The sequence below is a fragment of the Ruditapes philippinarum genome, unplaced genomic scaffold (genome assembly GCF_026571515.1).
Source record: "Ruditapes philippinarum isolate M1 unplaced genomic scaffold, ASM2657151v2 ctg61_1_1_1_1, whole genome shotgun sequence".
NCBI classification, from domain to species: domain Eukaryota; kingdom Metazoa; phylum Mollusca; class Bivalvia; order Venerida; family Veneridae; genus Ruditapes; species Ruditapes philippinarum.
This window is the reverse complement of record NW_026861844.1, coordinates 253,228-280,870: the sequence shown is the minus strand read 5'-3', so window position 1 is coordinate 280,870 and position 27,643 is coordinate 253,228. Positions and strand designations below refer to the sequence as shown.

The 27,643-nt window shown below is 33.7% G+C and overlaps 1 protein-coding gene and 1 long non-coding RNA gene across 3 annotated transcripts in view; one reads left to right on the top strand and one right to left on the bottom strand.

The window, feature by feature from the left end:
• The window catches only part of LOC132717079 (uncharacterized), a 78,014-nt gene extending 62,971 nt beyond the window's left edge, over positions 1-15,043 (bottom strand). Inside the window, exons 1-3 of one of the 2 annotated variants that reach the window (XR_009623910.1) lie at positions 14,844-15,043; positions 12,948-13,045; positions 7,066-7,160 (exon numbers count right to left, since the gene is read on the bottom strand). This is a non-coding gene — a long non-coding RNA (uncharacterized LOC132717079). The remainder of the gene's footprint in view (positions 1-7,065; positions 7,161-12,947; positions 13,046-14,843) is intronic. The other variant, XR_009623911.1, reaches the window with a different exon arrangement.
• A 146-nt stretch (positions 15,044-15,189) lies between these two features.
• LOC132717077 (eukaryotic translation initiation factor 3 subunit I-like) lies at positions 15,190-26,315 on the top strand. The gene is made up of 9 exons (XM_060700474.1): positions 15,190-15,333; positions 16,560-16,740; positions 19,197-19,262; positions 19,781-19,930; positions 21,761-21,888; positions 22,914-23,024; positions 23,970-24,059; positions 24,660-24,826; positions 26,088-26,315. The coding sequence occupies exons 1-9, from the start codon at positions 15,331-15,333 to the stop codon at positions 26,167-26,169; spliced, it is 978 nt and encodes a 325-aa protein (XP_060556457.1). The 5' UTR covers positions 15,190-15,330; the 3' UTR covers positions 26,170-26,315.
• Positions 26,316-27,643: the final 1,328 nt, after the last annotated feature.

Below are 27,643 nucleotides of genomic sequence, written 5' to 3'. Positions count from 1 at the left end.
CTTGATTCTTTTGCCAGATTTCGACAATGTTTTGTGAAAACGTGTGAGATTTAAGAATAAAGTCAGCCATATTAGGATTAAGCTAAAGTTCTCATTAGCGTTTATAGATAAATACCCGATTAGTAAAAATAAATTTAAGTCTTGATTACGTTGAAAGAGCTTGTAACAAACGACATAGGGGCATTGGTACTTGAAGAATGGCGTCAACAGGTAGAAAAGGCTAACTTAGGATTACTGTGCACATTTTAACATTACTTAATAAAACCAGATCACCGTAGGTTTTCTTTAACACGCGTGACATTATGCGTGACATTTCGGTCTTTCGATACAACAATAAGGGATCATATAATATATATGTTTGTTTGTTTAATTGGGTTTTATGTCACACCGACACACTATAGGTCATATTGCGACGTTCCAGCTTTACTGGTGGAGGAAGACCTCAGGTGCCTTTCCATACATTATTTCAGGCACGAAGGGGAACCCGAGTAGAACCACCGACGTTCCGTAACATATTATATATATAATATATATATATAAACCTGTAATCTTTATAAGAATATTTATCAAATCACTGCAAATTTAAGATCAGCTGTTTAAGGTAGGTTGCACATCGCTGCATGTTAACTTTTTGCCCCCACAGGTGGCACATTAAAAATTCACTAAGGCCAATTTTTTTTTATATTTTGGTTTACTGATTTTTTCCAAAAAAAGGTAGGGTCGGCGGCGGGGAAAAAAAAAAAAGTTTTCATATAAACTATAAATGTGGTGCATACATATACATAGTACTTACTAGAGCAATGAAATTAAATACATCGCCGATTGTCTATTCCAAAGATTGTTTAAATACACAAAAAAAAACTTTTGCTCATATTGCCATTGTTTAAAAACACACATTAAATCTACACACAATGACTTATGACAAGTGGCAAGCGAGCTCTTCAAAAGAATCTGTATTTCTTTGATGTTTACACACTGCTGTGTAATCTGAATCATCAAAAGTGCCGAAAATCAGCTGACTTGCACTCATTTCTTTATAGATCAGATGTTAAAAAAAACTGTCAAGAAAATATTACACAAAGTCATGTTCAATTTTGCCCATTGTGAAAATATTTTTATCGGATAATTAGCGGGTCAATTTTTTACATAAATATCTATAAAAAGTAAGTGCGGGCATTTTTTTATTTTGTTTGTTTGAAACCTGTATTCAATCTGCTTTTAAAGACTAATTTTTTTTGTTAAATCTGAAAATACTGATCTTGTCAATTGCAGCAGATTTCTCTTGCTCTGTCCTTGAATGTAATTGCTTACGTAATTTGGCGTGTTTTTTTTTTTGGTTTGGTTGTTTGGTTGTTTTACATTTTTACGCATTTCGACCTTCAATGCATTGATGAAATATGATCAAAGCCTAATTATAATTCTGTGAGAATGGCTTGACCCCATTTAACAGACATTCTTTCATAATACACCAATAATAAACACTTTGCCCAACTAGCAGACGACAGGCTATTCTCGAGTAAAGATAACCGGTTGCGTATCTCACTGTATAAATCGTAGGTAAAATAGTCTAGCATGTGGTAGGTTTAACAGTTAATTAAAATACTTACCGCGACATTTCTTTGACAAGTCGTATTATTAGCAGCGTATTTCAAGACAACACAGATTTTTTTTGGGGGCAGATTTTTTTTTTTTTTTTCATTTTCCCAAAATACAGAGTCGGCGGGTCTGTAAACCGAAATATTAAAAAATAATGGCCTAATGCGTTTTTATACCTTTTCTTTTTGCTCTATTAAAATCAAAGTCAATAAATTGTGTAAATTCACACTAAATAAACTTAGCAACCTTTTTTTTCAAAAAGTCAAAACACCTCAACATGAACACTGACCGAGCAATATACTTTTGACAATCATCTTATCTTAATTTATTCAAACCAGAAACTTAAAAAAAATATCATCCATCATGGGTAAAGGAGAAGTTTGACTGGTACACTCTACAGAACAAACAAAGTGTACCTAAATATAGTTAATCATAGAACCAGACTACTTTTTCTCCCACAGAGCTCAGTTTTCACTATGAGCCACTAAACTCTCAACAGGAATCCATGTTTATTTTCATTCATAATATATTACACACCTACCATCCCTCTGTATCTAGGTGACTACTCTAAAAAAATGTGAATAGTAGTAAAAGAGCAATTATCTCAGCCCCAAATTTTGCAGTTTCATTCATAAACAGACTAGGGGGTTTAAATAAAATCACAGTAAGAGAATATCTTATAGGATCTACAATTGTAATAGATTCTAATGGTAAATCTCAGGGTGTGATTTAGGTATTTAATTCTAATGTTTTCGCATCTATTCTTATAGGAGTTACTTAGGAAAGCTTTCTTGCCAGTGACAACAGAATCTACCCATGCAACCAGTGCAGACCAATTTTATCACAAGATTCCAACTTAAAATGATACATCTTCAAACTGTGGAAGATGACATTATTCTGCATTTCCTTCAATTACAACAAACTTCAACTGTCAGAGTGATAAAATGATCAGAGATACTGGTTCATTTACTGATAATTAAAATCAAAATTTATTAAAATTAATGTTTCAAAATTTTAAGCAAAAATGAGGCCTGAATTGGTATGGAAAAATATTCAAATTCAAATGAGGAACAAAAAGTGTCCACAACTTTATCTTTGAATCTAAAACAAGCACTTTTGGAAATGGAGTGCTATTCAGGACTGACACAGTGTCTGAACTGGGGATCAAATCAATGCCACAATTTCCCCATTCATACAGTTTTTTATCTGCATGAGTTACTGCCTATGGTCGAGGTAGCCTTATCAAGTATCAATAATTCACAGGTCTCATTCAAAGACTTATCAGGGTAGTTAAAATACGTCAAAATATTTACTATTCATACCCCATCCCAGCATTTACATTTGTATACCCTAGCCAGCACGGTGATTATCTTTTCATTGATACCAGGATACTACGAGAATTTCCCAGATTTTACTATAAAAGGGTTAATGACTTATAACTGCGTAAATTAACATATTAATCGATTATAACCTCTTGGAATAACATGGCTACGATAAGAAATCTTTGCACCCTTATCAATTTCATCAAATATTTTATAGTATTGACCTTAATAAGGTCACATGACACCCTCTTGACAACAAGAAACATTTTACGTTATTTATAAGCTAAGCGTGCCTTTGAAGAATATAGGTGTATATAGGCTGTGAGATAAATCTAAAACTGTCATATGATCAATAAAATCATCGTTACTTCAATGATCTAGTGACATTGCCATGGCCTCTTTCAAATATATCTATCAACAAAATACTAGTAGAGCGTATGCATTCAATAAGAATAATCAAAGACTACCATTCATATTAGTGCACCCATTACAAATTTATGAATAAATATTTTTTAAAGCTAAGTGCCGTTAATGAATGACAGTTAGGAGATACATTATGTTTATCCTAATGAACAAGACAGTGATGTTAAACCAAATTATTGTTCATCGTTTATCAACAACTTACAAAATAATTGTCCACCCTGCTGTTGTCACTTGGGAGAGAGAGAGAAAAAAAGAATTTAACATAACCTTAAACTACAAACGACAAACGGTTTTCACAATCCTAACAAAGTATAACTGATTTTACAACAACTCTGATATGAATAATGAATAATAATGATGAAACTACGTACAGCCTGTCAAACAAGAATGATAGTAAAATATTTCTAGGCTATAAAAAGTCATGCGTATCGTCTAACAAGAATAGACAAAACAGATAGGAATACAAATTACCGAGATATGAAACCTGACTACGCATTTCATTTTCTACAATCATAATATTATGACCTTCCTGATCTCAAATAAACAGTTCATCAACCCATCTTAATACTATTGTACATCAAAGTTCTATGAAAGACCAAAGTATAATGTGACTATTCCACTTGCGTCTTTTTTATGTAGAGTAGTATAGTCTGTGGCCTAGATATAGGCCAGACTGGACTATCATTATATAATGAACTCTGCTTAAGTTCACTAGGCTGCTGTCAATCAAACTTATGCTAATAAGATTGCCATGATTTGAATGTTAAGCTCCGCCTCCAAAAAAAGTAGTCCCGTCTCGCCATGAGAACTAAATATAGCAACAGCGTTGCACAATATCTTTACAACTCTCTTCGCTACACAGAGCTTTTATCTTTACATTCTACTATTATTTAAAATGACAAATAGAAAAAACAAGAATGAAAACTCATCAATGAAATATTGTCACGATCAAATACATAAAAAGATATATAAATGTACAGATTGACAGAATTTCATTCACTGTCAGAATAAAAAAAAAAGATCAAACTTTAAGCATGTTAACATGACAATATAAATAGTTATCAAACATATATGAGCTGGTAACAAAAGAAAAGTATCTACAAGGCTAACATAGTACAAACAAATCATAATCTTAAATTTGTTTGTATATGAAAAACCAAATCGACCGCAAGTATGTTCATATACCTAAGAGCATGGTTAATTTCATTTTATTTCCTGATAAGACATTTAATAACAAGAGGATGCACTATTTTGTTTCCTTACATTACATGAAAAACAACAACATTAGGCAGAAGGTTCAATGTACATGTTCGTGTTCAGGAAATTAAAGTAAAACAATTACGATGTCTTACATGTTAACCTTTAACAAAGATCAAAACTTTATACATACAATAACTGAATTTCAATACAGATTAAACAACTCATTTAAGACCAAGTTTCAGTGTTCAGAATAGGTAATTGTTAATTAATTTAAATAGTAATTTCTATGTCTAAATACAAGTACTAAGGATAAGCAACCTGGAGTACTGTTTGTGCACATTTACAATGGCAATAACCTGATGGCCTGTAAACTTAAAGATAACTATCAAACCTCCCTAAGAATATATGTTTTGATGGACGGTATATCATATTATAATATAGAATAGGTTTTTACTTTCATCTTACTTTTATTTGCGATCACCAACACTACCCCCTGTGTCTGAAAAGGGAAGCTAATGACCTACAGAAGCCACTGACAGCCTACACAAGTCACTGATGGCCTACATAAGTCACTGATGGCCTACACAAGTCACTGAGGACCTACACAAGTTACTGAGGGCCTACACAAGTCACTGAGGACCTACACAAGCCACTGATGGTCTACACAAGTCACTGACGGTCTACACAAGTCATTGATGACCTACAAAAGCCACTGAAGGCCTACACAAGCAACTAAAGGCCTACGTGAGCAACTAAAGGCCTACATGAGCCACTAAAGGCCTACACAAGCAACTGATGGCTACAAAAAGCCTACACAAGTTACTGAGGGCCTACACAAGCCACTGATGGTCTACACAAGTCACTGATGGTCTACACAAGTCACTGATGACCTACAAAAGCCACTGAAGGCCTACATGAGCCACTAAAGGCCTACACAAGCAACTGATGGCCTACAAAATGTCACTTAAGGCCTACACTACAAAGACAAAATAATTTGTTCAGTACAATTAGAATTTAAAGTTTGATTCCAACAATATAAAGGTTAAAAAACTCATGTGTTAGCTTTACATTGTAAGTCTACATAATTGGCTATAGGTTTAAAGAGTAAGCTTCAATGTCATAAAGCAGGGGCTTACTATTGACTGACACTTCCAAGTGTTAAACAATCAGACCACCTTGTTGTCTTGTGTACCTTGGATGCTAAGTCCCGGATAACATGACTTGTGTCTCAACATAATGTTAATTCAATCCATACAGGCTTAAAATCAGTGAGACCATGTTACAGAATTGGCTCAAACAACCATTAAAATACTAGATCAAGTTATGTTAATGTGACAGACAAAATAATGATATGCATTGTGACAATGCCAAGAAAATGTTACAAAATTTATTTCACAACACTGGTGCAAGAGACAAAAATACTTTTAAATAAAATTCTTCAGCCAATAGGACTGCGATCACCAATAAGCTTTATATTTAGGCCTTAATAATATGTCAATACGACAATCAGTAAACACTTATAGACAGAAATAGGTTGTAATACCCATTCCAGACAGACTTAGATCACATTTGACGGCTAGCCAAATGGTGAAACGCCAAATTTCTCAGGCCTCCTATAGAGTACAGTGAATTGCGCAATACAATATCGGATCAATACTGTGTGACATTATCAAACATCGGTAGCCTTAATACTTAACAGATTAACAATCTTTGAATACTATTATCAGCTACTATCAGTTAGATTTACTATCAGTAACTGATAGTAAAACTGGTTTATTTATAGCATCAGATTTATTAATCATTCCAAGAGGCTATTAAAGAAAATTTGTAATACACTTCCATCATACAGGTGTAAATTAGGTCACATTATTCATTGTTACTCATATCTGATTAAAACTCATTAGATCACAGAGCCAGTATCTCTGCACATTAATAGTTAATTAGAAATTTACCAGATGCTGCAAATATTGTTTTATTCCTAAATTCATTAAGAAAACAAACAGGAACATTTGTAATGAAGTATGACAAAAACAGAGATCAAGAAGGGAAAGTGATTGATCAAGGAACAGAAAGAAGCACCGACATCCAACACTATTCCAAATGGTAAGACTTAGTTATGACTGGAGAAGACAAAGTAATCGCTACCCTAAATATATACTGGTCAGAAAAAGGGTTATAAACATGTTAACCTTTAACTTATTTATCAAAGTTCAATAATGTTTTAGAGCTTTATCAAACCACTCTTGGGTGCAGGGAGCAGTAGCATGGTGGTTTAGGTGTCTGCCCCTCAACCCAGGAATAGTGTGTTCATTACCTAATGCAATTTCATATTTCCTCACATGTCATATATACTGGATAGTTCCAGAAGCAGTCAAATAAGTTACAAGCTTTCTTAAATAAATAATGTTTAAACTTAAATTGTTTGGTCAGATTCCACAACTTAACAGAATTGATGGCATTGGATTGAACATGTGCTGAGCATATTTTTAATATCATTTCCACTGAATAATCAAAAAGTCCTCACCTTCCTGAATGCTTTGTTAACTAAATGTCTTTTGTCACATCAAATTATTTAGAAATTAAAATCCCAGCAGATTCAGCCGACCCCTTCCATTTGACCTGAAAAAAAAGGAAAAGAAAATGGATCTAAATTGTACAGCTGGCATAAGTTTATCTTTTATAGTCACTGTGACAAACATGTAAATGACTTAAGGAGTTACCCTGGGACTCAGAGGCAGTCAGAGAATCCAAAGTCTCTGAAATTTGAATCCCAAGCCCCCCCTAAATATTCTTACCCTTTATGCAAGGAAGCCAGATATAGTTAACTGCATATGTCAAAGATTCTACTGGAAGGTAGCCTGGCTACAAAAATAACTTTCATTTTAAAATGTAAAGTTCATTGGCCTTAGATTGTCACCCTTCTAAGCTACAGTGTTATGTAAAAGTTATATGTCAAATTCTGACAGGAGCCATAAATAACTGGTACAGAATTTAGAACAATTGCTGTAATTGCATCAGAAGGTTGTATCAACATTATTACCTGTACAAGTTATTGGTTCAAGGGCAATATGCAGAAAATTCTTGCATAATACAAATACTTCAGGTGTTTAACCTTTTAGCTGTCTTCAAAGACACCCATAGAACACTTGGTGAGTAAATCCCTTCCACCCACTGTACTATATATCTGCTTCTAGGACTTCTCACTTAATTGGGAAGAGGCCTCAGCCTCTTGATTTTGGGAAAAGTTAGCGCTAAAACTTCTGATTTAGGAAGAAGGTGGTGTAAGTTCAGATTTTTGGGAAAACTGCATAATTTTCAAGAAAAATTCAATTTGGTAATAGGCCTTCTATAGGCCTACATTACATAAGGTGAAAAATCAGGAGGCCCCCAACATTCCACCGGTCTGTCAGTCTATAGACAGACAAGGGCAAATCTTTATCCCACCATGTAATGAGGGCATATAAACAGGGCAAAAGCAGGACAAATTTAGAAATTTAGCAGGATGAAGGTATTTCACATTTATTGGCACATCTTAAAAGTTAAAATACAGACAAATCCAGCCTTTAAAAAAAATAATTTATGTCATAGCATGCATTCCTGCTACTAATGATTCACAGCTTTGATATGAGTGGTCTTAAATTACATCTGTGAGTAACATGTAGGTCCAGTATTTCATTCATAACTATTTCATGAGAAAATATTTTTATAATTTCCATCCTAATATGTAGATGACATTTACCAGTAAATGTCACACAAATGGCTTTGTTTAACATATAAAAATGCTCTCAGATAAATGTGCCACGCAGCCTGCCTTTAAACTTTTAACACAATGCCGGTTTAATTATCAAACCAGACTGACTCAAAGACCATGCTGGGAAAAGTTCAATACAATTTAAAAGACCTATTCTAAGGCTATTAATAATCAAACAGACTGTGTTAATTGCGACTCATACAAAAGAATGTTGGATAAAACACATGCACAATTAGATGTATGAATGAAAATTGACAAATTATGCAAAAGACACGATAATATCGAATTATATGTACCGAGAAACTTCTGATATAATAAGATAATTGGTCGCCCGTGAAAACAAGGAGTGTTAGCTTTTTACAAATTAAAGTTCCTTTATGTGCCATGTGCACGAGATATTTTGCAGTTAATTATGTACACTGCACATGAAAATGCACTCGACTAAGTAGGGAAAAAATATCGATGGAATAAGATGAGTAACGCAGATATGCCTCTTACATGTCACTGAACACAGGAACATGGCAGATGTGATCATATTAAAAGAAACCACAAATTTCTCTTCTCTTTTCTTGTCTCTTTTTACATTTCTCATATGTCTAATGCAAAGATCAGGGTAGACCTTTATCCTTACAAATCTTTACCACAGAATTATCTTGGCTTTGGATTTTTAATTTCTTAAATTTCAATTATTTTCAGATTAAAAAACTACTGATTAGTAGCAAACAGTGTAGAAAGTCTCCATGCCGGATGCCATTGGTGTTGAGCCTTATATAAATGCTCCATGGCCAATAGACTATTATGGCATACTCTCTCCCTCCCCCCCTCTGCATGGGCTCAAACTTGATAGTGTATGTACAAATATTCATGTAATACTACATTTCTTAGAATCATTGAGATATTAGAAGTTTCAAATCAAAGAAACACAAGTCATATTAAAATGGGCCAAAAAGGACTTTTGATACATGCCAATATTTTAAATCATTCACAATATAAACTATTATAATAAATAATTTGTTGACAATTAAGTACTGTAAAACTATGCAGAAAAAAAATGGACAAACTTCTTGACAAACTAATCTTCTGATGAGAATTGGACAAAACTGAACAAAAGGAGTAAACAGTACAAAAACAAGAGCTGTCTGAGGAGCAGCGTGCTCCACTTTTCTCAATGCTGGATAGAAAAGTATAGCGTAAATGTCGCCTTGAAAAATAGCTCCGACTGAAAATACTTCAGGAGAAATTATTAAAACTTGTGTATTAAAAGATTTTTCAATATAAGTTATAGAAAGTTTTCATTTATCGATATATCATATTTCAGATCTTATTTTTGTGCAAATAAAGCTTACATTTTCACCATGTTGATTGCACCATATCAGACTGTAATGCATTTTTATGTGCACACTGATTAAAAAATTCAAATATTTTAGCAAACAATGTTTAAACGAATGCATAAGTTACCAGGATATTCAGACACTATTTCAACTGATAAAAAAAACCTCCCACTCAATAAAAGTAAAGAAAATGAAATTAGAACATTGGATGGGACATTTCTTATTTTGAGGGCAAATAGGCTTTTTAATGGAAACCTTTGAATACTTGTAATATAGAGTTCAAATTTGAGGTACATGTACATAGCATGCAGTATATTAAGTGATTAAAAAAGAGACTTTATTTCATAAATAATATTACTAAATACTGTAACCTTGGTGTGCTGACCTCAAAAAATTGCTTTGTAATAAATCAAAGTTTAATATATTTTTCCTAATCTTTTAGTGTTCTTGATTCTTTAATGTTCTTGATTCCAAAAGATTTCAAATAAAGATTGGGGCATAAGTTTGGTGAAATGTAAACCAACACATTTAATAACATTTCATTTACACTAGTCAGTACCTTTAAGGGATCTTCTAATTAATTAAGTCACGCTGGTACTGTGATGGTCGTATGACTTCTAAGGCCTCAGTTATCCCACTTTAATAAATCCTCTAAAAAAATAAAAAAAGAAGTGCCTTACCATCGGCTTTCTTTGATCAGCAAGCTGCCTTACTTTCTTCAAACGTTTTTGGCAGAATTTGAAATTTAACCAAATGAGGAATAATACCCCCCTCAGTGTTGGCCTCAAAAAATCAAACAACTCATACATGTAAGTAAACTGCTGAATTATAAGCTTATGTGCAAGATACATTTTTATGACCCTAACTTTATGGCACTTATGATTCACATCTTTCACAGAGCAAAATTAAAACATTTTAGTTTTAATAATCATGCACAGAGGTGTGATGGATGTATCTCAAAGGAAAATGCAAACTATGTGTTTAATGTAATATCTCACATACTTAAAGTGCAAGATTTTATATTCTCCTCACCTACTACCTGTCAACATAAAGTTGTCGTTTCAGAGGTGAAGATCATTTGAAATTTATAAATCTGCTACTGAGCTTGTACACTGGTGTTTTTTTTAATTAAATATTTCATCAATTTATAAAAAGCTTATTTGTCTAAGAGGATTTTAGTTCTCTACTGGAAGTGAATTACCATACTGGTGTGCCCCTCAAAGCATTACTTAGATTTAAGACAAAGGTACAGCCATGTACCTTGGACCAACTTGCTTTTCCTCTGATCAAAAGAACTTAAGACACTAGCACAAGAAAGATTCTGACACACAGTTTTCAAACCCATTATCCCTGGGTTGAGAGGCAGACACCCTAACCACATAGCCACTGCTCCCGTATGGTTTATGGAATGGTTTATACTGTTAACATAGGTTTGTTATCAGCTTCAGCAAAACTTAACAAAATTTTAATCATTACTTTAGATCATACATGTTGAAAATATTTAAACAATCTGAAATTTTAATAACAATGTCAAATTAAAGCAGTGGTGGCTAGCCAACTAGAAAATTATCACTTTAATCTCTAGTAATTTGTGATACATATTAGATTCAACACCATAAAAACCACATGGATTTTCTTAAGGCTACAATTATCTACATTTCTACCTCTTTGTCTAGTGTCAAACAAAGAAAATTGACTCATTTTACCCTGTACAAGGTATGTAGATACAAACTCTATCGAAGACAACAAAGACGTTTTCAATACACAAAGACTGCCGGCACATGTCAAAGTTTATAATGTTTATAATTTAAGCTCTGATTATTTGATACACAAACTGTGAGGGCAAATAGAAACCACAGTTGAATAGTTGCACCTGCTTTAATATGGACTTTGTAACAAACATAGAAAAAAATCTCATTTGATTCAACAAGTAAGACGCATATTTTTTCAGGTTTTAACATTTCTGAAAACATCTGTCACTTTTCAACCAATGAAAAGGCAACTATTCACTACAATATTAAGAAAAGATGTAAAATAAGATCTAAAATGAGATGAAATAAATGTTTATCAAAGCATATTAAAAAAAGTATTTATAGGCGTAACACAAGCACAGGGATAATCTCAAGATTATCATGGTCAACAAGTTTGTCCATTTATGGTATAAGGGAGGCAACTAGTACTGTTCTACATACTGCCTAACTTTACTAACCTCTCAAACTATTTTTGCCTAACTGTAAACATTTTGCACTTGTCTCCCTTTGCACATCTCTCAGAAATATGATGAAAATATCAGGGATAAATAAATATTTCAGAACTATTTCTAACCTTGCAGAGAATTGTTTTGAACAAGATATAAAGAGTGACACGATGGCCCTTTTATTCTTACAGTTTTTAAGGTTAAGAGCATAAAAAGCAGATAATTACAGAAATCTTCAGGTCTTACCGATAATAGGTGTTCAGAGTCAAAAAAGGCATAAAACAAAACATTTGAACAGACGATGATAATGGATTAGCAGGGTGGTCTTAATTGTAGGTCACATGACTACTGAAATAAAGATCAGAAAATTCTATTCTTTAAATTGTCTTACTAGCAGGTTGGTCTTAATTTCAGGGTGGTCTCAGTGGCCAATAGGACATGGCCAATTTGATCCAAAGGGAAAAATTTTGACAACTTGGTAAAGAAACAACTAAACAATGCTTCACCAAAGTTTCAAACCTCTAGACTATATTGTTTGAACCCAACATTTGAACAAACTTGGTTAAGAACAATTTACAAATACAATTTTTCAAATATCAAGCCCCTAGGCCTTAAAGTATCTGACAAGGACATTTCTATTTTAAGGAAGTGAGTATATTTGCCTATTTTATAACTAAGCCAGAATATCCCTGGAACTTCATAGATTATTCAGATGATATATCTAAGCTAATTTAACGCCTAGGGTTTTCAATTTTATCTGAGGCAATAATAATAAATTATAATAACAATAATAATAATGGTCTGATTCCACGTCTTAACAGAATTGATGGCATTGGATTGAACATGTTCGTTTAATTGGGTTTTACCTTACACCGACACAGTATAGGTCATATGATGACGTTCCAGCTTTACTGGTGGAGGAAGACCTCAGATGCCTTTCCATACATTATTTCAGGCAAAGATGGGCACCTGAATAGAACCACTAACATTCCCTAAGCTAGCTGGATAGCTTCCTCACATGAAAGAATTCAAAGTCCCTGTCGGGATTTTAATCCACAGTGGTGAGGGGCAAGTGGATTGAACATGTACTGAGCAAACTCTTAATATCACTTCCAATGAGTACTCACCTTCCTAAATGCTTTGTTAACTAAATGCCTTTTGGTCACATCAAATGATTTAGAAATTGAAAATCCAAGCAGATCTCAGCCTACCCCTTCCATTTGACCTGAAAATAGAAGCAATTGTATCTATATTGTACAGTTGGCAGATATTATTTACTGTCACTGTGACTAACATGTAAACAACTAAGCAGTTTCCCTGAGGTCTCACAGGCAGTCAGAGAATCTAGTCCAACTAATTGTACTGCAGGACGAGATATTGTGCTATTTTGTATCTTGACAATATCTTGCCTCTATGGTATAAAATAGATTTGGACTGGACTTTCATTGGCGAGTGTCATAGATAGTTTAGTTTTAAACTTTTTACAGATGCAATGGTATTTCTTACACAACATTGCCTCTTTTAAGTGATTCAGTCGAGGGAATTTCAATATTTACGTGAATCAGATCTTGTCAGATTTCATGTTACCAGCTGTTTCGGTGTTCATAAAAACAAAATACTTAATACTGCTAAATATGGAAGATGTCATTGCATACATATATATATGTATACTCTACTGATCAAGACAAAGTTTTTAAAAATATATAGAGATTTGACCGAGTTATGACATTGAATGTTAACTTGGGTAGAATCAAAGCACTAGAAGGACGAATGAGTTCCAACCCTTGTATAACTAATACTAAAGAGGTATAATGAAAATTGTGTAATAGTGTCATATTATTGTTGTTATGAATACTAAATGTGGAAATTGACTAGATAATATTTTTGGGGGTTATAACAGGGACTGGGTGTCAGGAAGGGGATAATATCAGACCAAAGCGTCTTATCCCTGTGAATTGACACTAAGGAAGAAATAGCCTATGATAACATGAATACTTTAAATTCATGCAAGTGATGTTTTAATGCAAAAGCTTGGTATCTTCAGTTCAGAAAATTAAAGGGATGGTAAAAAAATGACTTTTAAAACATAATGAAATTCCGCTCAAACTTGTTTCTGTGTTAGACACTAATGACTGTGCCTTACTTATGTCACAGGGTGAGAAAAATGTGCTGCCTGACCGAGACTCGAACCCGGGACCCTAGGAATACCGTATTGCGGCTCTACCAACTGAGCTATCCGGCCGCTTACACATCTTCTTTCCTAAATAGTGAACAGTTCTGAACCGTGACATACTCCCCCGCTATATTGAAATTCGTCCTCGAATTTCTAATGGGTAAAGAGATGAAAATGTGAAATTGAACTCGGAGCATATACCATCACAGTCCCCCGTTGGGTGCCAAATGTCACAGCCTCACAGGGTGAGAAAAATGTGCAGCCTGACCGGGACTAGAACCCGGGACCCTCGAAATACCATACCGCGGCTCTACCGACTGAGCTATCCGGCCTCTTACACATCTTCTTCCCCAAATAGTGAACAGTTCTGAACCGTGACACTTATTTTGGTTAGGTTAGTAACCACCACATATAAAAAATGCTGCACAGCCACAGATGAAAGAAAAAATCTCATGTTAAAAAGGGACATAACATTAACAAGTTTTGGAAACCAGAATTCTATAACATATATAGCATATCCACAATTATTGGTGGACTTCTCCTTGGAACTGTCTTCAGCATACCTGTCCTGTCACAGTATCATAACTGGTACACTGAAGACCTTAGACATGATAGATGGTGTTTGTTACAAGTAGATCTAATTCTCTAAAAATAATCTTATTCAAAGAACAAAATAACATACTCTGTATAACAAAAGTGCAAAGTAACAGTATACTTTCTACATAAAATGAAGAACGAGAAATTCAAAATATGCGGATTATTAAAAAAACGGATCGAAATGCAACCTAATTGACCATGTGCTCGGCAGCCATAACATGCTAACAAAAATATCTGGATCAAGATTACCCACCATAATCGAATATAATTTGATCTTGGATATGATAAAGCATGAACTCAACTAACACATCCATGGTTTTCTTCTGATGCTTTCAATGATTAGCTTGTGAAAAAACTCAATTTCAGCAACTTTTTTTCTGCAGAATTTCTTTCGCTAAGGGAAGTCACTCTTAATAACTTGTAAATTTGGTGGTCTGAATCTTTCTCCGCCAAAACAGTTAGAAAAGAATGATCGATATAAAGTACCTTGTTGAATATATTTTAAAAAAGGAATTAATGGTGTTTTGTTGAAAATTTACAATGAGAACTATTTAAAGAGATTTATGAATATTCAACAAAATTGACGTACAAATAAAATATTAGTGATGGCTGTCCTAAAAAAAGAGTGATGTTCACAAACTGAAAATTGTTTGATCACCGGTCGCTATCTACTTCCTTTTCCGGTTATCTTCAACACATGCAATTTGTAATTTTATGGATTTCGTTGTGAAATAAACAATATGGTACCCAACTTTACATTGATATCACTGTTATTCAATAGTTTGATGCAATATTCAGAATCTTTGCCGTAACATTTACATCATAAACCGATAATGTTCCTTAAAAATGTCTCTGAAAGAAAAAAACAACATGTTTTTGTCTGAATTTTATATTTAACTTAAAAGTTAATGATTTACTTTCTTGTTACTAATATGAAAAAGGCAAAGCCTCAAAGCGAGCTCGATGTACTTTTTACGTGAAATAGTATGAAATAATCGCTCATTTTTATTTCAAATGCAGTAACGAGTGCGTGTGACGTCACACGTACTGTGTTAAATATGGCCCCGCCCCTGTCGTGAAATGAATAACGAGTTTTGAAAACGTTGATAAAACTTTATTTATTTTATTTCACTCTATAATTTTTCAAGCGAAATAAAGATTATTTAAAGTGAAATAAATGTAAAACTTAAAACGTTTGCGACATTAAAATAGCGTACTTGATTTGTTTGTTTTCCACGTGTTGTTTGGCGCTACATTGTGACGTCACGTAAACAATACTTTAAACGTCTGTACAGCGTTAACGACTGAATAAAAGATATTGGTGTTCGGATTCATTTTCTTAGTTAGACCATTTTCATTCATTCTAGATAGTTTTCACAACAAAATTCGACAAAAATTGTTTTTATTTATCAGATTTCAAACAAAATGGCGCCTTCGATTTTCATTTTTTATACACAGCTTCCGTTATTCTGGTTCCCTGTCCAATTATGGTTCCCATAGACGTGCGCGGGTGACCAGTCTACACATCCGTTTTCAGTCAGAATTCCTCAGTTTTTATCGTTATCTTTAAATTCGAAAGGTTGCGATGTGTCCAATTCGGTACTTTGGACGAAAGTTTTCAAAACCATCACTTAGCAGGTACTCGCGTTACCGTAAAGCTCGCTTTGCGAGCAGGCCCTTCGGGCCAGCTCGTCGAGCTCGCTATAATTCTAAAGAATGCAATTTATTGCATGAATTTTATACAGGCCCAATGTAATATGATCAGCATACAGTGTAAAGGAGGACAGACACTGAGCAATGAAATATTGTTGTATTTTAAAGCCAAAATCGCCAAAAAGGAAGTGGCTAGCCTTATGGGCCAGTACGGCTAGCCAAAAGTTGTAGCTGTAAGTGAGTCACATACGGCTAGCCACTTCCATTCATAAAATATAATAACATGCTTAAATTTCATTGTATTTTTTTTATTCAGAAACCTATTTTACTGCATGGCCATGAAAGGGCAATAACCCAGATAAAGTACAACAGGGAGGGAGATTTGATATTTACCGCTGCCAAAGATAACCAGCCAAATGTTTGGTACTCATTAAATGGTGAAAGACTTGGATCCTTCAAAGGCCACAATGGAGCTGTGTGGTGTATAGATGTCAATTGTATCCTTCTCATTTATGATTTTAACTATATTTTAATTTGTGTAGTGGACAGTTCTGATCTTACATGATTTCAGCAGTCGGGAGTGACAAAAGACCATTAGACTCATTCAGTCAGTGTCCAAGATTAATTGTCATTATGGAAGCATGGCTAAGTGATTATCACGTATTTGACTAGAAGTCTAACTCTAAGGATTGCTGAGGCCATCCTTAATAATATATATGTTTGCTATTGCCGACCCAGAGTTATCAGGAGTGGGGCGGTAGGTAGGCTTTTTTTTTTTTTATATATGATTTTTACGGAACGTAAGTTAATACACTTAGTACGTTGTAGCAGATTGTGGAAATTTGGACTACACTATCATCATCGGCGACGACAAAACTGACATGTAAAAGACAGTCAAAAACAATCAAAAACATGTTCACTTGTAATCATAACATGAAATAAAGACATAAATTCAAGCACGGTCAAATTACCGATGTGATAAACTAATCCTGCGTAAATATTCCCGTACGACCTTGAAAAATTATAGTGGATCACCGGGACATTTCATTCTCTTGGGTGATCATTACTCAATTTATTACACGTCTGTAAAAAATAACACACACAAGGTTTGTCTCCTTTAATTTCTAAATGGGGGATATTTGCACCCCTGTTTTAAAAAAGTTAAAATATTTAATTGTTAGTTACCGAAAATTATCGCCGATTGTTGAAATTCCATAGCGCCAAAAGACACAAAAACACTCGCGCAAAAAGTAGCATCCATAAATAAAAGGAATATAATGTTTCCATTGTTAAATAATAAATACAAAATTTACACACGAAATGACCTCTGACAAATGACTGGTCGGCACTTCTGAAGAATCTGTGAATCTTTGATGTTTACACACCTGTAGTTGTTGCCGAATCATCAAAGAAGTGCCGACAGTCAATTGACTTCCACCTCTTTTTTATATATCAGAAAAAAAACTGTCATTTCTTTTTGTCAAGGAATGATTACACATGTTTAATTATTGCTCAAGTAAATAAAATGTTGGATATTTATTGTGTCAATTATTGACATATTATTAATCGTAAGTGCATTTTGACATGAAGTTTAATTAGACGAATGTATATCTGTGATTTTGATATTTTATTTACATTTTTATGATCTTGAAGTGCAATACTTGTGTCTGCTATCAAAATAATAATGCATATGAAAGGACCACAGCTTCAAAAAATTTATTTTTTCGGTCAATTTTATGACAGAATCCCCGCTGCTACCAGAAATGTTTTATTGCATGGGCTAAGTATTTAATCTGTGTCGGCAGTCATAAACAAACGAACATGTACCCCAAAGCACATTAAAATTACCACATGGTAAACTAGTAACCATATAAATGCTTTACAAATATTCATTAATTGAACAAACATTATTTTGAATCCCGTTTCCACACCTTTATTTGATACGTTCTATTATTAGTTAATTCAACTTCATTGCCGCGCGCATGCAGTACTGCATGACGTAAGGAAAATATCCTTCCCTGATTGGTCGCTATTTATGTAAATACTTCAAATAGTAACACCCAATTTTATGCACAGAATGCCCTCATGAATGATCACTTGTTACTTTACATATTAAATGTGTGATTTTCCTCCGATTTTATTTTTGTTTTTAAGGGAATTTTTTGGGTCGAATGTCCTGGCTGATTTGGCGGAAATAAAAAAAAATCAGATTTTTTTTTAAGCTGAAAAAACTTTTGAGTCAGGGCATTTTCGCCGGGTCGGCCGACAATAGCAAACAGATATTTTTTTAAGAGTTGCCTGACTGTGTGGGTTCTAACCCCATCAGGAGCAAGTCTATGCTTTATTCAGCAAGAAATTTTATACACATTGCTTAGTACTGGTCGGTACCGGGAATAGATTGAGAGTATTTCTATCTATTTCCGGTTGTTAAACATCAGCTTTTCCTGTGAACTTCTGATAAGATGCCTCTTAGTCTTACAAAGAACGAATAATTTTTAAAAAATAATTATCAATCTCAATTATTTAGTATATTTTCTATTAAAAAATTAGAAGTCCCAACAGGACACCTGACTTGGCACTTTAGAAATCCCTTGCAATTTTTGGAGTCCTCGGGGACCACGAGACTATGTTACGTTAGTGTTGAACACTGGTTATAAGGCAGTGTTCATTTGGGAGAAAGTAACAAACTTTGTCTATACCTGATTTTTAAGGGAATTGACTGTTATCATTTTCAAAATGCTGTTTTTCTTGCTTCCGCTATATATAAAAGGAACATATCATCACATGGAGGCTGCCATAAATTTACCATGTGACTGAATGCAGTTCCAATATATTATTAAGATGATAGCCAAGGAAATAAGATTGTGTTGATGTGACTCAATTAAAACACAACAAATTAAGGGAAACTTGGGTAAACTATTTCATTTTATTGTTGTCCTTAACTTATGATTAGGGAATACAACTAAGGTCTTGACAGGAAGTGCTGACAACTCTTGTAAATTATGGGATTGTGAAACAGGTATATTTGTGTTGTTTTTTTTTAGAAAAAAGTTTGTATCCTAGTGGTGAGTGTTGTGGCGTGTATTTCACTAAGTGGCTAAGAAAAGAAAGAAAGTGTTAATTTTGAGTTTTATATCACTAAGTTGATTATACATGTATATATTCAAATTCAACTATGGATTGAAATGGAACTTTAATATTGTATCTGGAAGCTGGCTACAAAATTATAACAAAAATTATAGAAGATCATTCACACATGACTGTGTCTATAAAACTTATGGAAGATCAGTCGTTTTACATATGATTGTGCCTTTATTGATGTTTATATGTATCTTTGATAGACACAAGCTTTTTACTTAGAGTGCAAAGAAAACTAGTCTTAGCACTTGTAACAGTTTGCAAGTTTGCAAAAAACTGGCCATTTTCAGTTTCCATTGCCAGTTTCCAAGTGTTAAATTCTAGTCCTGATACTTATGTAAGGTTGATAATTGAACTTAGAAAAAATTAAATTATGTATTTTGTTGTTGTATGTTTCAGGAAAAAATTTGAATACCCTAGATGTAAAGAATGCTGTGAGATCATGTGGCTTTTCGTTTAGTGGTAATCTTCTCATGTACTCAACAGATAAAACTATGGGACATCCATGTGAAATACACATGTTTGATGTGAGAGATCATACACAAATGAGTGAGTCACTTTTTGTTTACAAGGAAAGGGGCATCCCTGGTCAAGTGGTTAATATGTAGGTCATTGACTTCAAACCATTTACCCCTCACTGCTGTGGGTATGAATCCCACGAGGGATCTTCCATGTAAGGAATCTGTCCAGCCAGCTTATAGAACCTCTATTGCTTAAGGTCTTTGACTTCAAACCACTTGACCCTCCCTGCTCTAGGTATGAATCTTGCCAGGGATCTTTCATGTGAGGAAGCTATTCAGCTAGGGTTATTGAACATTGGCGGTTCTACTCGAGTTCCAATTTGGTCACTTTTTGTTTATGCACATTGTGGGAAAGAGCCATTACCCTCTAATGTGATAAATCATTTATTTTTCCATCCCTTTTAGAATAACTTTTTAGCCTGTTAAAGAAATGGTAAACTATTTAATACAATATGAATTATCTATTCAAAGAGTGTGCTGATCTAATATGATTGAGATTATTTTATTCACCGAGAGTGGTGAATCACTTTATATAGGATAAATTATATTCACAGAGAGGGATGAGCTACTAAATAAAAGATAAATCATTAAATGATGTATTCATTGCAAGATGAAGTGGTGGACCAATTGATATAAGATCCACAAAGTATCCACAGAGGGTAGTTAACTACCATTTAAATAAGATAATTTATCTATTCACGGAGAGTGGTGAATCATTTAAAACAAGCAATTATCATAGTATTGCAAGCAATCCATAAGTCCCCTACCGGATAGAACCCCATCAGCATTCTGAAGGGCCATTGGCCATTCACTAATGTGTAAATTTTTCTCTATTTTAAGTAAATTTGTTGGAAATGTTCTTTAAAAGTGATCACAGGAAAAAGTTTTTATGAACAGACAGACAGACGGACTGAAGGACACTCTAAAGCTAATATTTGAAACATCCCTGTTACCAAAATATAACATTTTAAAAAGCAAAATTCTTAAAGAGGAGATAACTCTGGAATTAAAGATGCAATTTCATAAAAAGTTTCAGCTCTTTTTGACTAATCACAAATATTGTTATATTTGCCATGTTTTAAGCCTATTTGTTGCCAAGGCAACCATTATTTTTTCAAAATAGGAAGAACAGATAAGACATGCATAATCTCAAGACTGCCATCTACCCACATGTCAAGTTTCATAAAAATATTTCCAGTACTTTTTGAGTTATCACTGGATTCAGTTTATGTGTAAAATTTGCCATATTTTCAGTCTATGTGTTGCCATAGCAACCAGAATTTTCAACATAGGAAGAAAAGAAAAAGACTTGTATAATCTCCAGACTGCCATCTACACATATTACAAGTTTCATAAAAATATTTCTATTACTTTTTGCGTTAACACTGGATCCAGTTTATGTGTAAAAATTGCCATATTTTCAGTCTATTTGTTGCCATAGCAACCAGAATTTTCAACATAGGAAGAAAAGAAAAAGACGTGCATAATCTCCATACTGCCATATATCCATATATCAAGTTTCATAAAAATATTTCCAGTACTTTTTGCGTTATCAATGGATCCAGTTTATGTGTAAAATTTGCCATATTTTCAGCCTATTTGTTGCCATAGCAACCAGAATTTTCAACATAGGAAGAAAAGAAAAAGACGTGCATAATCTCCATACTGCCATCTATCCATATATCAAGTTTCATAAAAATATTTTCAGTACTTTTCAAGTTATCACGGGATCCAGTTTTGTGGACGGACGGACTGACGGACAGACAGACGGACGGACGGACAGACGGACGGAGGGTAAACCTAAAGTCCCCTCCGGTAAACCGGTAGGGGACTAATAAGATAATTTATCTATTCACAGAGAGTGGTGAACCATTAAATGTTATACCAGTAACTGGTCCTAAGATAACATCAGCTGTTTGGGGACCTTATGAGGAATATATTGTAGCTGGTCTTGAATCTGGGGAAATTATTCAGTATGATGTTAAGGTATGTTTTTAACAATTTTAATACTCATATTAAAAATCTGATTGGACGGTTCATCATAATAGGAGAACCAGATTGGATGTTTATTGGAGGCTTCTACTTCTAGAAGAAACGGAGAGCGTACTTGTCCCCCAAAAAAATTGTCTATTTCACCAAGCTTTTGAGAAAGTATAAAAAAGATTGTGCATTTCTGTTTTTAATAAAATTAAAAAGCCTTTTTGAGTAGAGTCCAGATTGTTAATTTCTGTTTTAATAAGTAAAAAAATCATTTTAAAGGAGTCAATGCTGTGAAGAAATTAGAAACTACATATGTTATTTCAAACCTTCTTTAATGCTTTTGCTCTTTAATATTTCCGAAAAAAATAATTTTTAGAGTGTTACCAAGACTAAGTGACCTTAAACATTACCTACTATGCTATTAGTTAAGATCCTTTAGGGACAATGGACAATGTTTAGTGGTCTTATTTCATTAAGTAAGCTGTAAAAATGGCATTTGAGCCGCGTCACGACAAAAGCAACATAATACGTTTGCGACCAGCATGGATCTAGACCAGCCTGCGCATCCGCGCAGTCTGATCAGGATCCATGCTGTTCGCTATCAGTTTCTCACCTTGTAAAAGGGTTGGTAAGCGAACAGCATGGATCTTGATCAGACTGCATGGATGCGCAGGCTGGTCTGGATCTATGCTGGTCGCAAACGCATTACGTTGGTTTTGTCATGACGCAGCTCATATGTCTATCTTAGAATGACAAAACAAAATTTGATCACAATTTTTCTCATGGAAAAGATGAGTGGCAGTGTGGCCGAATGGTTAATGCTTTTGACTATCTAAGGATTGCTGACTGCATGGGTTCAAACCCTGTCAGGGGCAAGCCATTGTTTCCTTGGGCAAGAAAATTTACATTAATTGCTTAGTTCTGGTTGGTTCCAGGAACAGATTCGAGAGTTTCAATAAGCTTATAGCTTCCAACACAAACTAAAATAAATTTGGATAACTAAAAGATGTACATGTATTTGATAATTTCAGACTGGTGAGAAAATAAACGCTGTAAAAGAACATTCAAAGCAAATAAATGATTTACAGTTGTCTCTAGATATGTCTATGCTGATCTCTGCATCAAAAGATACTACAGCTAAGGTTAGTACTTTATTTATCACATATACTAGTACATAACATCACATTAGTGTAAGTACATATTGCTTATAGTTCATACTTTCTGTTTATTTGGCTTCTTCATCAAATCCGTCCTCATCACAGCAGGTCAAGGTCAAGTCATCCCAATGAAAATGCAGGTCAGACAGTACCTAAAAAATGTGTCAGAATGCACCAAAATGCAGCGTTAAAAGCAATAATTTCCAGGGGTACTAAGTAGCTGGGATGATAGGTTGACCAGTTGTGACTAACTCGGGATCGTTTGGTCCTGCAAAGAGTTGTTATGAAATATGGATGCCTTGGAAGTATTGTTATCACCAACAAATATAAAAGCAGCATGAAAAATACGTCAGTGATGAGGCTAAAATAGGTAGATTGGCAAGGACAATGTATGTCTGAGACATGGTTAATTGTGGCGCCAAGTATAGTTTAAAAAACAACAAAAAAAACCACAATGGTCTTAGTTAGAAAATTAGGTTGTATTCTGTAGAATCAATACAGTCAATACACAAAAGAATCCATATATGGTGAGGATATTATATAGAAATAAAGATTTCAAATGCATAAATCTTTTATCTTATAACATTGAAAATTTGTTTACAGTAGACCATAAACTTTAAACAGAGTACTAGTATATTGTTGCATAGATAACTTTGCATATTAACCCTTTGCTACCACAACCTGATGGTGTCAGCTGTTTCTACCCATAAGACCAGTGCAGAGCAAGATCAGCTGACACTATTCAGTCAGTACATATTTTAAAAATGATTTTCTCATGATTGAAAGATGGATAAGGCCATTTATACTATAAATTATGGTAAAGGTTATGTTGTAAGAAGTTTTTATCAGTTGAAAAATGATAATTAATGGCCTTAGTTTATTTGATAAAAATGAAGTCTTAATACTTTAAATATAATGATTTTATTTCAGTTATTTGATCTAGCTTCATTAAACCATATGAAAACATACAAGACAGAACGTCCAGTAAATTCAGCGGCTCTCTCGCCTTTACAGGAACATGTAAGTTAATTATTTTAATTTCAAGAGGCTGTTTAAGTATTGTTTCTTAATTGAGTGGAGCAAGACCTCTGATGTCTTGCAGTACATTATTTTATGGATACAAATCATAAATACAAACTTGTGTAAACTAGCTGAATAGCTTCCTCACTTCAGGAAAGTCAATCCATAGCTGTGAGGGGCAGGAACACGATGCCAGATAATGTTGTCACATGATCATTGGGGACTATTTTTATGATCTGGTTAGATGAGTAGGGAGCCAGTTTAGCAGTTGTTACCTCTAATTTGCTACTTTGAAGCATCAGAACAATATTACAATTTCTGTGATATTGACAATATGTTTAAATGCAATTCAAATGTTGATACAATAAATGCTTTGACAATATTAGCAGAACTGTTTGAATAATCTGATCAATACAGAATGATACACATGTAGAGTAGATTTCTGTTGGTAAATGAGTACACAAACTTAAACAAAGTTAAATACAATAAGTGAACTGTCAAAGACATGATTAGAATGTGGTTGAATTAAAACTTGTTCTTTTAGTATATCAAACAATTAACTTAAAATCTTGATGTTGTTTTTTGGTTTATTTTTGACAGGTTGTTCTTGGTGGTGGTCAAGAAGCCATGGAGGTGACAACGACTTCTACCAGGGTTGGCAAGTTTGATGCCCGCTTTTATCATCTCATCTTTGAGGAAGAGTTTGGCAGGGTTAAAGGTCATTTCGGACCAATCAACAGTCTTGCATTTCATCCAGATGGCAAAAGGTTTGTGTTAAAATTAATTTGTTACCAAATGGAAAAATTTTTTAACTGAAGAGTCATGGTTGACCGTTGTGTACCTTGATAAAAAATGCAACTCTATCGAAGTTACTCTTGATCAAACTTTTTTATTGTTTCAATGCAGTATGATATTGATAGTTAAATACCTTTACAAACTATCAATATCCAGATTCAACTTACTTAAAGCTACATTAAATAAATATGTTAAAATATTTTTGCCGTCGGCCTAAAAACCAAGCATACTACAGTTTCATTAACCTTTTTAACAGTATCGTTGTAAATCTCATCAAATATTGTTCATAAATTAGGATTTTAAATGGAAAACCCCACGGTAACACTAAAGTTCGTATACGAATTTTAACATGCAAATGAAGACTATAATCAGCTCGTGTATGCGCTACGTCACGGTGTTATAGTTGCTATCCGGAACACAGCAAATATAAGATTTTCTTGTGCAAACACACTTTTACCGTTTAAGCTTCACGGTGCACTAGGCCTGTGGTTCAGAAAAAATAATCATCTCATAAAAAAGATTAAATTTGTATGAAAATATCCGTTACAATGCGGAAATATACCGTTAAATAAGGACTGCTACTTATAGTCATGTTTGTTGATTTAACATTGATGTATGGATGATCTGAGGCGGAGTTTCTCATGCAAACAGAAATTGTACTTCCGAATTCGCCACAATGAGGTTGCACATTTGTATGCTCATTAAACTCATTTTGGTTGTCTGGACACCAAAATAAGACTTGGAGTCGATATGAAACCCAATTTATTAATGAAATGTCGCTATTTCTTTTTTTATGAAATTTATTTAATGTAACTTTAAGTGATGCTGTATTCCATACCATAATTTTTAATCATTCTAGATAAGTTTGAGGGATGTCCGTGGCCGAGTAGTAAAGATCATTGACTTAAAACCACTTGCCTCTCACTGCTGTAGCTTCAAGCTGTGAAAGCCTAGTTGTAGAAGCTATCCACCTTGCTTATGGAACGTTGGTGGTTCTACTCAGGTGCCAGTTTGTGCAGGAATTAATGTAGAGGAGCACCTGAGGTCTGCCTCTATCAGTCAAGCTGGAAAGTTGCAGTATGACCTTTACTGCGTTGGTGTAACTAAAACCACACTAAAAAAAAGTTTACTTCACTGATAAAAATGTAAAGTTTAAAAAATTACAGAAATTGATAAGATGAAGTTATTTGTTGAATGCTAATAAATCATTCAAATATTTGTCTGTATTTACAGTTATAGCAGCGGGGGAGAAGATGGTTACGTACGAGTGCACTATTTTGATCCTGAATACTTCGACTTCAGATTCGAGTTCTAATTGTAACAAGATTTCGCAATATTTTTATTATTTATTCCAAGATCTGTGCTTCAGTCAAACTTGGTTATTTGTGAAAAGGAAAAAATATTTTTTTCTTGGATTTTATTTGAATTGTTTTTTGGAATTCAAGTGTAAAAAAGGTGAAAGGAATAATAGAAAAAAAAGGAAAAAAGGAAAACAAAGGAAAAAACTAGTACAAACTGTGGATTACAGAAAGTGAATTAAGTGCTTTGTAAAATTGAATCATGTCAAAATCCAGTAATAAAATGTTAGATCGTCGGACATGAGAGTAGTGTTTTTGAGTTTGAAACGGTTTTACCTAGTTGGCGAAACTCGTCAAAAATTCAAAAAGGGGTATGCAGGTGAATCTGCTGCTTGATAAGCTGTCCATTTGACCTGCTTGCAAAATCATATAATTCATTCCTTTCCATTCATTTTAAGACCAGAACTTTACTAGTTCTTTATTTTTTGTATGAAACTTTACAGTAAGTTAGTAAGTATAGGGACTTAAAAATCATTTTATTTTAGTAGTATTACACATACGGTTGTTCAGTCTTCCATGCTGGCATCATTTACATTAAATAATTACATAGTTAACATGAAACAACATCGTATCATTACAAATCAGCTGGAAGATTGGACAGAAATCATGAATCTTTTCATACTAAGAAGCCAAATTTAATTACTTTATTGGAGAATATACTATTTACAAGTAGTTATTAACGTTTGAAAAAAAAGAAGAAATATTTATGGAGGCTTTTTCTATATCAAAACATCTTTTTGGAAACAATATGTAGAAAGTGGTTATCAATTGTTATGAAGTTTCCTCAGGACTATCACAATGTTTTACACCTAAGTTCGAATTTTGTCGTGGTTCAATGATTTTAAGGAGAATTATGCCCCTTTCACTTTGAAAATAATATGAAATTTTCAGTTTCTGTTCATTATCTCCCCAACAGTGTTACATATTCAACTCAAATTTGACATATGGATATGTCAAAGGAATGGGCAGGTCAAGTTTGAATTTGGTCATGGTTTGATGATTTTTGACAGAGTTATGTCCCTTTCACTTTGAAAATAATATGAAATTTTCAGTTTATGTTCATTATCTCCTCTAGGGTATTACACATTCAACTCAAATTTGACATATGGATACGTAAAAAAAATGCGCAGGTCAAAATCTAATTTTGTCATGGTTTGATGATTTTTGGCAGAGTTATGCCCCTTTAACTTTGAAAAAAAAAAGAGTAAATTTTCAGTTCCCATTCATTGTCCCCCGAACAGTTGTACATATTCAACGCAAATTAAAAATATTCATATGTCATAAGAATGCATTGGTCAATTTCGAATTTGGTCATGGTTTGATGATACTGACAGAGTTATCCCTCTTGAATTTTGAAAAAAAAATCAGAAATTTTAAGTTTCTGTTCATTATCTACCCAATAGTTGTACATATTCAACTCAAATTTGACAT